This window comes from Girardinichthys multiradiatus, chromosome 14, assembly GCF_021462225.1.
Source record: "Girardinichthys multiradiatus isolate DD_20200921_A chromosome 14, DD_fGirMul_XY1, whole genome shotgun sequence".
NCBI classification, from domain to species: domain Eukaryota; kingdom Metazoa; phylum Chordata; class Actinopteri; order Cyprinodontiformes; family Goodeidae; genus Girardinichthys; species Girardinichthys multiradiatus.
The window spans coordinates 45,056,941-45,069,068 of NC_061807.1; the positions used below are offsets into that span (position 1 = coordinate 45,056,941).

The 12,128-nt window shown below is 37.9% G+C and overlaps 1 protein-coding gene across 1 annotated transcript; it reads left to right on the forward strand.

Annotated features, from left to right (window-relative positions):
• Nucleotides 1-4,022: 4,022 nt before the first annotated feature.
• On the forward strand, nucleotides 4,023-9,961 carry serpine1 (serpin peptidase inhibitor, clade E (nexin, plasminogen activator inhibitor type 1), member 1). Its single transcript, XM_047385183.1, has 9 exons — nucleotides 4,023-4,207; nucleotides 4,620-4,858; nucleotides 5,472-5,696; nucleotides 6,203-6,397; nucleotides 6,497-6,695; nucleotides 6,803-6,903; nucleotides 7,173-7,259; nucleotides 9,276-9,359; nucleotides 9,448-9,961. Exons 1-9 carry the CDS (start codon nucleotides 4,104-4,106, stop codon nucleotides 9,489-9,491), a joined length of 1,278 nt encoding a protein of 425 aa, XP_047241139.1. The 5' UTR covers nucleotides 4,023-4,103; the 3' UTR covers nucleotides 9,492-9,961.
• The last annotated feature ends 2,167 nt before the right edge of the window (nucleotides 9,962-12,128 follow it).

A 12,128-nucleotide genomic window follows, 5' to 3' on the forward strand; every position in this document is an offset into this window, starting at 1 on the left:
TACTATGGAAAATTAACGTTATCAGTTTTTTCAGCATGCAATTGTCATGATGTGTGAAGGTGAAGCTGGACCGATGTTAATGTTGCTGAACAGCAGACTTACAGACAGGGAGAACTAGACACAACCAAAGCAACCTGGGCTTCAAATACACTTAAGCAGTGCCAGTCACAGTCTGATTGCCTCCAAGCCACCTCACATTGATACAGCAATTAATGTAAAAGGAGGCAAAATGAAGTATATAAAATTAAACTACTCTTTAGAAGCCTGACATTTCTGTTTAGAATAAACTTTATTATTGACCTTATGCAATATTTGAATTTTCTGAGATCCTGAATTTTGGATTTCTATTATCTGTAAGCCATAATCTTCAAACTTACAGGAAATAAAGGTTTGGAACTATTTCACTCTGTGTAATGGATATATATAATATATGAGCTTCAATTTCTGAAAGGAGTAACAAAAATATTGAACTTTTTCATGACATTTGACTTTTTGTGGTTGTACTTGTGATTAGCCTCCTACAAATTGTTCCCATCTGGTTCTTATGTCACTCATTTACTTTCCAAACCTCATTGCCAGATTCTTCCTTCTCTGTGGTTCATTATCAATTTCATTCATGCCAGGTTCCCTGTGCTCCACTTGCTGTGTTGTTTCAGTCTGTTTATTCTTCAGATCCTACTGAACATGTTCTCCATCAGATACAGTCAAATGCTGTCTTCATCATGAAGCTGTCGTTTTCCATGTTGGCAGCCTCAAACAATTTCTATTTGTGCTTGGGTTCTTCTTCTCAAACCATTACAATTACAATAAAAATAGGATAAAGTTATTTTATTGTAATTTTGGAAAAATAGCATGGAGAATCCGTAAAGCACATGTGCACAGCCAACTTCCCAGGGAATCTTTTGAGGAAAAGGAGATTGTAGTTAGGAGCTCTGTACGTTTTGAGGAATTTGAACAGTTTGAGCATAGTAACTTTCTTAAATACTGATGGAATGATACAGAATTTAAACATCAGAATAATTCATTGGATTGAGTGAGAAATGCTGAATTTTACACCCATTTAGTTTGAATCGCTTTCACAGTACACTTTTGAAAGTGGATCAGATTGCTTGGACAGTGTTATCCATTATCACAAGAAACTGACAAGTATGAACAGCAGGCACGTCAGTGAGCCATCCTGCCTGTTGCTCTGTAAACATCAGAGGAATGCAGCACCACAGAATAACACAGTGGAGATGTTGAGACTAGTGTGATATGCTGTTGTGATTACACAAATACAAAACAAGGTAATGTTTTAAAAGTTTTCAGATCATACTTATGTTTGTAAATCATTAGTGTAAGACACATCCCTTCCTTTCTTTAATTTTCACAGTAGTTCAGTTGCATTCCTACTGTGAGCAAACTTAGACCCAGATTTTCAGGTGGATCAAAGCTAGCTTATTTGGTCTTAGTGGGTTTATGATGGAAATGTTTTGTGAAAGAGAGCAGTGAGTTTTGCAGGGGTGGATCACACCAGAATGTTTGTTTGGTTTGTTTGAGCTCCTCTGAGGATGGTGATGCCCCTTTCCAGGTAATTTTTAAATGCTGCATGTCAGTTTCTGTTCTCCCCCTGTCTGCTAGCACATCAGTGAACCAAATTAAAAGCAAGCAAACTTTGTGTCACAACTCAAAGTGACAACATACAGGACGGCTGTAACACAGATAAAGTATTGTTAATCCCCACAAATAACAGGAACTTCAGGAACTTTTTTAGGAAAATATAATTACTCACACCAATTCATCATTGTGCCATGGATCACACATGTTGTGCTATCTGTGGTGTTCTGCTGTTTACAATTAAATCCAAATGTGTTCACATCCCTGGCAGATTTCTATTTGAAAATATTTTCATTTAAACAAGAAGTTTATTTTAGGTAGGAAATAAGACAAGGATCTCTCAAAAGATACTATAGCAATGTAAGAGGTAAAGGATGTTGAAAAGAAATGTAAAACATTAAATTATGATTTTATTGTACACTTTTAGTCAGTCAGCCATTTAATTTTATAATATATGTGGATATCCTAAAACATGGGACAATGGTTGTCCTGTTTATAGGAATTTTTAAACAGGGATCCCTTAAAAATACAATTTTGTAATTACAAACCCTGGAAAAAATATACATAAAATCACTTTTTGGGGCATGTTCAGTCAGTTGTTTGTGAATAGTTTATCACGTTCAGTATATGGCAAAATAATTTAACGGTGAAACATTCCTGGTGATGTAAAACACATATTTAAAATTAAATAACATTCTTGTCAACACAATTATTTTATGAGAATATAAAAAATATTAAAATCACTGAAAGATGACTATAACATTATGAAATTGCACTATAAATTTTATTTCTACCAAAAAAAAAATCTCCTCCAGTGTAATAATGGAAAGAGTTCTCTGGTTACATGAAAGAGCAGCAGGCTGCAGTGAGTTGTTGCATTGATATTGCATTGACAGGAAACATGGCCAAAACAAGATGGATTTCAGATTGAACAAGGGAAAAGATTAGAAAATGCCTCAAAAAAGCCAAATCAACTATGTATGGCAAAATATGGTGCTTGTTCCCAGTCAGCTGAGTGTAACATTTAGTAATTAATCCAAATAAAATGTAAAAAATTATAAAAGGAAGGATTCTGTCAGGCAAAGGACCGCATCAGAACAGAATACTTACTACAATATTTCACTTTACCTTTAAAATATTTGAGATTCAAGACATATATCTTGAAATTAGAAAATGCACCGAAAGAGACATAAAAGTCTACGAATTAGTATTACTTGCAGTGAGCCAATCTAGAATTATCAGTAACAGCTAAATAAATCGGAAACAAGGTTCCTAAAGTTCCTAGAGGCAGTCATGAATTGTGGATAGTTGGATAAAATTGGGATTCATTACTGAATCATGAATCTGTGTTGACCAAGGAGATGATACTTGGATGTTGGTTTGGTGCAATCCAAAGATGACATTCAGCAGTCATACTGAGATGTGTGTCAGTTTAAAGAGTGGGACAATTGGCTGTTTCTTCAGGAAGTGCACAGGTAGTCCACCAATCCAAAACAGGTTTATTGATGATGAGTCCTTTATCAGGGTTATAATGTACCATCCACTGGGCAACCTTTCTACAAGTCATGTCCAGTAAACAGTCCAGATATCAATCCACCTAAAGATTTATACTAAGACTTTCAAAATAAGATACCTGACATGTTTTTCATTACGGAAGTTTTTGCCTTGACGAATTCAGCTCAGAAAAACCAGAGGAGAAGATGTTACACCAATTATAACAGTGGTGTTTAATTTGTTCTGCATATCTCTGGTTTTTCTACAAAATGAAAGAACTAAATGAACATGTTTCTTTTTTACTTTTCACCTAAGGTTGTATGTTTGTATCGGCAAATGTTAAGCAGGGGTTTAAAAATATTTTGGAGGGTTTCATCACCGGTAAATTCAAATTGGTGGCTTGAAATGTCATTTAAAAGGTTAATATTGACCTTAAAAAAAAAAAGTCTCCTCCAGAAGGTAAAAAATGTATTCGCTTAGAAAGAGGGCCAAATGAGTCAAATTTTATTTTAATGTAGTTTATTTTTCTTTCTGAAACTTAAAAGATCACAAATGATGGTGTTGTTCCCGACACTGCAAACAAATAACTACATCATGAAATAATAAATGAAGGAGGAAAAAAAAGATTCAAGGCATGGTCCTGTGTTTTTCCTTAAAAAGAAAAGAGAATGTAATGACGCAGCAACAGGCTGTCAGCTAGTTAAATCATCAGATCAACAACTTTTATCTCTTTCAGACATTCAGGGACGAATAAAAAAAGTCCATGAATTTGCAGTCCATTCCTCCTGCATGACTCACATGGACACGGTGTTGAGTGCAAGACATGTTCAAGCTGAAAAACAGCTAACAGACTTTCCATATGCTCTGTCATGCTTTAGTCAGTAGAGACATTTGAAAGAGTAACTGCATGTGGAAATGAAACGGAAGTCTCTCCAGACAGCATCAGATGACATCAGCGTCTATAATGACTTTCTCTCTGTGTGTGTGTGTGTGTGTGTGTGTGTGTGTGAAGAATGGAGGCGGGGAATGTGCCAGTGCAGGCCCACAGTACAAAAAGAGAAATGCGTTCAGTTCTTCAGCAGCAGCAGGGACCTCCTTGTCTGAAACCAAGCCAAAGGTAAGAACCATGGTTCGCTGTTTAATTAGATATCTGTGGCTCGATGGTTGTCAGAGGTTTGGTTGGTGGTATGTACAAACTTATATTTCAGAGAGAAAAATGAGTTAACCTTTTTCAGAAATGTCTTTAGTGCTTCACCTTTTTGTATGCTAATTTACTGTATGTTTGTAAAGATTTTTCCACATTTCTTTGTGTACGCACGTAGAAATAGGGGGGATTTAACTCCATAAATAGTGTGCGCCTTTGTTTGAATTTTAATTGCAAAAATCCTTGACAACAGAAATAAGCTTAAACAGTATAAATAAGTTTAAACAGTTCATTATGCAGACAGTTCAGGAGCAGAAGACTTTATGCAAACATTTAGCTTTTATGTACCAGAACCAACTGCAGTTTTCTGATTTTGTCTCCCCAGCATGATTTGTGTGTATACATTCTTGTTGCTAGTCCTAAGCAGAGGGGCACTGGGCTCTCTCCAAGCTAAGCAGACAGACTTTGGCCTGAAAGTTTTCTCTCAGCTTGTAGCAGATGTCGTGGACACAAACCTGGCTTTCTCTCCCTATGGCATAGCAAACATTATGGCCATGGCTCAGCTTGGTTCAAATGGAAGCACACGATGGGCCTTGACTGCAGCTATGGGCTTTTCTATGCAAGGTAAGCGGCTTATAAATTAAGTACAGAAGACCCCAAGCAACACAGAACAACAAAATGAGATGTTTTGATAGTAAATAAATAAATACATAAATATCTTCAAGTGTGTGACACAGAGAAAGGCCCACACCAGGTTTCTTCTTCAAAGGAACTGGACACTGAAGCTATCAGCATCTCTCTTCCCTGGTCCAGTTTTTTGTTTGCAGTCAAAACCAAGCATAAGAAACTTTACAGATGGTGCCATAGAATTGGCCTTTTTAATTTTCACCTTTGCCACTTTGCATCTCTACATTAAAGACTGGCAGCAGCTGAGTAAAAATCCCATCAGAAAGGAGTAGCTACTGGATGCTTTATTTTATTTTTTTCTGCCTGCTTGACTGTTAGATCTGCCCCAACATGAACATAAATATTTAACATGCATAAAATACACAGCCTCATTCATACAAAGCAAGAAACTATCCACAAGCACTTGTATTTTGAGATATGTTGTACTCTGAGATAGAAGTCAGAAATTTGCTGCCTCCCCTTATGTATTTTTTCTGAGCATGTTCATGGCAGATTATTGCATTGTGACGATAAATCAATAAAATTAAACCTTCCTGTGCTTCTTTTGCAGAGCGAGGAATGCTTCGACAGCAGCGGCTTCTGCAGCACGATTTAGCCAGTGAGGATGGGGTGGAGATAGCCAGCGGGGTGATGGTGGAGAGGAAGATAAGTCTGGAGAAGAGATTCCGCCGGGCACTGGCCAAGACCTTCCAGACTCATCCCCATCAGATGGATTTCACCAAACCAGAACAGGCTGTCAGCATAATCAATGCATGGGTCTCAGATCACACTGCAGGTAATAACGTCTGCATGTTATAACAAATAAAACCCATCTTCTCTCTTGTTAGAGAGGCAGAACTCTTGGAGTAATAGTTAAAGACAGAGGACCAAGATTTAGGGCACATGTGGATGAAACTCTTATATCCAAAGTTTAACATTCACAGTTTTCCTCGCAGCTTTAGAGAGGTAATAGAATGATCTAAAAAGCCTGAAATTCCACATAAATGAGAGACTCAATAATACAACAAAGATCCACATGGTAAAAAAAAAAGGATCACACTGAAACAAACAGGTAGAGAATTTGTAGGCACAAGTTTACGGACAGTTAAATGGAAACTCACTCCTACTCACTGTTCCAAATAAATTCTGTGCACAATCAATGGGGGATGGAGCCTATCCGAACCATCAGTAGATGACAGGCAGCCTATCTCAACTTACTAGACATGGGTCCCTGAAATATCATATACTTAGTGAGGCATTTTATAGCATATAACTTAGTGGAATGTATTTTTTTTCCTGCAGGTGCCATCCCTGAGTTCTTAGCAGCTGGATCCCTTGATTATGAGACTCGCCTGGTCTTCCTCAACGCGCTCCATTTTCAGCGCCTATGGAAAGTTCCCTTTGACCCCAAACTAACACAGGAGCGAATGTTCCACTGTGCCAATGGCAGCACTGTACCTGTGCACATGATGAGACTCATCAACCACTTCAGCTATGGTATGCTGAGCAAGTTATACAAATTTTAGGTTCTAGAAAATACAAATTTGTTTCTCCCTTACCCAAATTTGTACTTTTTCCTTTCTTCAAAATCCACAGCGGAATTTGTGACTGCTGATGGGGTGGATTACTATGTAATAGAGGTGCCTTATGAGGGCAGCTCATTGAGTATGCTCCTAGTATCACCCTTTGAGCCTGAAATTCCACTGAGTGCTCTCAATGCAGATCTGAGCAGCCAGAAGATTCAGCACTGGAAGTCAGAGCTAAGGAATGTCAGGAGAGAGCTGGCCATGCCAAGGTGAAGAAGAAGGGCTGTGGCTATAGAACAGTGGTCAGATAAGATTAGTTTGTTTTGTTTGTCATATGTTGCAAATCAAAACTAGAGAATTTTTATGTTTTTTTTAGGTTTTCTCTGAACTCTGAAGTAAATTTAAAAAGTGCTCTACTTAAAATCGGACTTGGAGGCATGTTCAACCTGGCTTCTGCTGACTTTACACAGATAACATGTAAGTTGATGTTCCTAAAAAACATTTTTAAACTTTGTTGGATTCTCTTAATCCACAAAAATGAAAAACTCCTTAACATACAGTACTTTCCATCGTTGACAGGACTGCAACGCCTCTTCTTCACACATTGTGCTTTGTTACAAGTTTTGCATTAACCATATCTATGTGGAATTTCTTTGCTTTGTGCAACTTCCATATAGAAAAAAAGGAAATAAAAAAGAAAAACGATATCATAAACTTTGCTTCTAATCTCTGTTTTTGTATGGCAGCTGATGAGAGGCTTTGCGTATCGAAAGTTCTGCAGAGGGTGAAGATTGAGGTGGATGAGCGTGGAACCAAGGGAGCTTCAGCAACAGGTAGAATTCTTACTGAATATTTCTACCAAAAACACATACAGTGAGGAGAACAAATATTGGATACACTGTCGATTTTGCAGGTTTTCCCACTTGCAAAGCATGTAGAAGTCTTGAATTTTTATCATAGGTACTCTTTAACTGTGGGTGGCGGAATCTAAAATAAAAATCCAGAAGGTCATATTGGGTGATTTTTAAGTCATTCATTTGCATTTTATGGCATGAAATAAGTATTTGATACATCAGAAAAACAGAACCCAATATTTGGTACAGAAACCTTTGTTTGCAGTTACAGATATCAGACGTTTCTGTAGTTCTTGACGAGGTTTGCACACAAGCAGGGATTGCAGCAGAGATTTAGGACCACTCCTCCATACAGATCTTCTCTAGATCCTTCAGGTTTTGGGGATCATCCAGATGATCACTGGCAAACTTCAGACGGGCCAGGACATGTGCTGGTTTAAGCAAGGCGCTGCAGGATATGAATCCATGACAGTGTAGTGTGTTACTAATGGTCTTCTTTGAGACTGTGGTCCCAGCTCTCTTCAGGTCATTGACTAGGTCCTGTCGTGTAGTTCTGGGCTGATTCCTCACCTTCCTCATGATCAGTGATGCCCCACTAGGTGAGATCTTGCATGGAGCCCCAGACTGAGGGAGATTAACCAAGATCTTGAACTTCTTCCAATTTCTTAGAATTGCTCCAACAGTTGTTGTCTTCTCACCAAACGTCTTGGCTATTTTCCTGTAGCCCATCCCAGCCTTGTGCAGGTCTACTATTTTATCCCTGATGTTCTTACACAGCTCTCTGGTCTTGGCCATTGAGGAGAGGTTGGAGTTTGTTTGATTGAGTGTGTGGACAGGTGTCTTTTATACAGATAACGAGTTCAAACAGGTGCAGTTAATACAGGTAATGAGTGGAGGACAGGAGGGCTTCTTAAAGAGGAACTAACAGGCCTGTGAGAGCCGGGATTCTTACTGGTTGTTAGGTGATCAAATACTGATGTCATGCAATAAAATGCAAATTAATTACTTAAAAATCACACTATGCGATTTTGGATTTTTGTTTTAAATTTTGTCGCTCACAGTTAAAGAGCACGTATGATATAAATATATATAAATAAAAACTTATAAATGCTTTGCAAGTGGGAAAACCTGCAAAATCAGCAGTGTATCAAATACTTGTTCTCCCCACTGTAAATGGTGCAGCTCTTTACAGTGGTCCTCATTCACCTACTCACACACACAACTGTGACATTTTTAGTTGAGCTGCAAAAGTTTGAGTTCAAAGACTTGCCCAAACACACCTAGTGTGTTAGGAGGCCAGAAGGATCCAGGACAAATCTCTAAATCAATGACTATTGGCAGTCTTTTCAACTCTAATGGTCTTTTGAAAGCAAGAATAATCCTTCAAGCAAATAAACAGTCAGACTTGATACATTTTAATGCTGTCAAAAATGTATCGCGTCTTAATAAAAAAACTAAAATACAGTTGTGACAAATACAGATTTACAGATACCTTGTGCAACTTGTCCTTTGTGTGAATGGCCTTCTCCCATTGACTCTTCTCATTACTGTAGAGTTATTGCAGACAGTTGGACCATGTATACAGTCAAGTCACTACTATGGCTTGAGGACTGTATAAAAGCTAGAAAGCCACTATTTAATATGTTGAAGTTAAATGTTTTCTTTACTTTACTGACTGATTCCTGTGATAACTAAGTTTAACAATTTATTATGTTGAGCATGTGGCACATATTTGTATGAGTCTTTGATGCATTTCCACTGGAACAGGTCAGATCTGTAGCAGAAGGTATTGATCTAATCTAACACAAAGGAACTAACTTTGGAACTCTGTCTGTTATGTGAATTAGCAGGAATCTTTACTGTTTAAAATAAGCACTTTAACCTAAAATTAGATTTTAAACTGGTTTTGGGGAATTAAAGTCGGGGACAGGCTATTTCTGTGAAGATTGCATACAAACTGTTCAAGTACTTTTTTTCTCATTTTGACTTTCTTAGCTGCTGTCATGTTCTCTCGTATGGCGGTTCAGGAGATCACACTGGACCGACCTTTCCTCTTCCTTATTCAGCACAAGCACACTGGTAATTATTACTAAACATTTTTATTTAACCCCATCAAACAACACCAGTAGAGAGGGTGGGTATTCATTGTTATCTTGTCTGTTTTCAGGTGCTGTTTTCTTCATGGGTCAGTTCAGCCACCCTCCACAATAACATTCAACACACCTTTTATCCCACAGTGTGTGGCTACAACTGTTTTTAAACCCTCATGATGACCATAAATCTGATCAGAAGACCTGTGACACCCAGTGACTCTACATGATTCTGGATGGGTTAAATTCACTGACACCTTTATTTATAGTGACTGAGGACAACGATACCGGGACTGCTTTGACTTTGACAAATGTATATCTTGGCTATTTATTATTTATTTTTTACATGTTTTTGGTTGACAGGATGGAAAGAAAATTGAAGCAAAGTTAACAGGTTACTAATGCCAATGACAGTATTGCACCTTTTAGAAAGAGATTTTATTGCAGAGACTTCTCTGCATTTGTACCAAACAATTATGTATTTTTATCTATTTAAATATTCTGCAAACTATAATGTGTGATATTTGTGTCTCAATACAAACATTTGTATATTTTTGGAATGTTTTAATTAAAGATTTATGAATTCATAAATAATGAAGCACACTTTTCTGTGATGAGTGAACATTCCCAAATGTAAGTGTTTGGAGGGAAAAATAGATAACAGTTTTGTTGACTTAGACTAGTGCCAGGTTAAGATGAAGTCTTGACTAAATATTATCTCAACAACTGCAACTCCCCATTGTGTCAGGGAAAAGACTAACGCACGGATACTGAAATTGGTGTTGGTGTGTAGCATGCTGGGGAACCCTAGACATTAGCGGTGGGTAGATGGAAGCATGCAATTTGATATAGTAACACCCAAAGCGTTAAACGTGATCTTGGGTAGTGTTGTAAAAAGGTCCTGATATCAACGGGGAAGACAGAGAAACAGAACAAGTAGGACATAAGGTTCTTAAGATGAGGCCTGGCTGATACCAGAGCTCGCGACATGTAGAAACGATGTCTGAGCGATGACCAGGTCAGAGCAATAAGATAACTGCAGCAGCTGAGTGGGCGTTCCTGCCGCATTTTTCATTTCTGTCCCGGTGTCCCACAAATTGAAACAATGTCCTGCATTTGACTGGGTGAAATTCTGAAAAGTAAACAAAAAATATATAATTCAACAGACACTTTTCTTAAATGTAAAGAAAGCAGCGCTTCACATCATGAACAACCTGAGCATGATGCTCTTAAAGTAATAATTAATAATAATTACTATTTAGACTTTATTGATCTCACAATGGAGAAATTGTACTCTGCCTTTAACCCATCCCTTAGGGAGCGAGACTGAAAAAGATGGAGGGAAAAAAATAAGTATTAAACAGGACAAATCAATGTACCAATCAACGTTTGTGCAAACAACACGCCCCACAGACCTTTCTCCACACTGTCAGACCTCCCATCTACATCCTGCTTTTAAACCCTTCTCGGTAAGAGCCACTTCCTTTTAAAGCCAATTACTGTCTGACACATGGTTGTTGCCAATTCATCTCAACAATGCAGGATCAACCAAACATGGTCCAAGGAAAACGTATGAACTGGTGATAGGGTCACGTATGCCAGAGCTCAATGATGGGGGAGGGTTGTTTACATGTTCAGGTGATTTTATTTTGGTTATTTCCTGTAGACTCAGAAGTGCTTTATGTACGCTTGACTTTGCAGCAATCCCTCATACTGAGCATGCATTTAGCGACAGTGGAGAGGAAAAACTCCCTTTTAACAGGAAGAAACCTCCAGCAGGACCAGGCTCAGTGTGAGCGGCCATCTGCCACGACCGACTGGGGGTTTGAGAGAACAGAGCAGACACAGATAAAGCAGCTTCCAGCAGCCTAAGCCTATGGCAGCATAACTACAGAGATAGCTCAGGATAACCTAAGCCACTCTAACTATAAGCTTTATCAAAAAGGAAAGTTTTAAGCCTAGCCTTAAAAGTAGACAGGGTGTCTGTCTCATGGGCTAAAACTGGGAGCTGGTTCCACAGGAGAGGAGCCTGATAACTAAATGATCTGCCTCCCATTTTACTTCTAGAGACTCTAAGAACTACCAGTAAACCTGCAGTCTGAGAACGAAGTGCTCTGTAAGGAATATATATATATAATATATATAAATAGTCAGTCAGTCAGTCATTTTCTACCGCTTATTCCATAGTGGGTCGCGGGGGAGCTGGTGCCTATCTCCAGCAGTCTATGGGCGAGAGGCGAGGTACACCCTGGACACGTCGCCAGTCCATCGCAGGGCAACACACAAACAACAACTAAAAATGTTCAACTAGTATTTAAACCAAGTCGATTAAAAAAGAAAAACGGCCAATACTAGTATGATTTTTTTATTCTTTTGGTGCTTGGAGCTCAAATGTTTTTCCAACTTTTTTAAGCATCACCTAAATTTTGTTTTTAAACATCCATAAAACTATAAAGAGACTAAACAGGAAGTTGCTCAAATGTATTACAGCAATAAGTCCTATAAAGAATCTTAGATTTTAAACGCTACAGTTTTCCCTTGATTAAAACTTTTTTTGCGTGCGTAAATCTTTGACAGTAAATGTCTTATGCTAAAAAGAAGCTCAGGTTATTCTTATGGTACAAATAATTTTTATTTCTTTTGCTGGAAGTCAAAACTAGAGGACATATTAAAAAAATAATGGGTTCCTTTGTTTTATTAATTTTTCTTTTTTTTTCTTTTTTAAAAACTTGTCTGTTTTTTTCCAGTTTTATCAAAT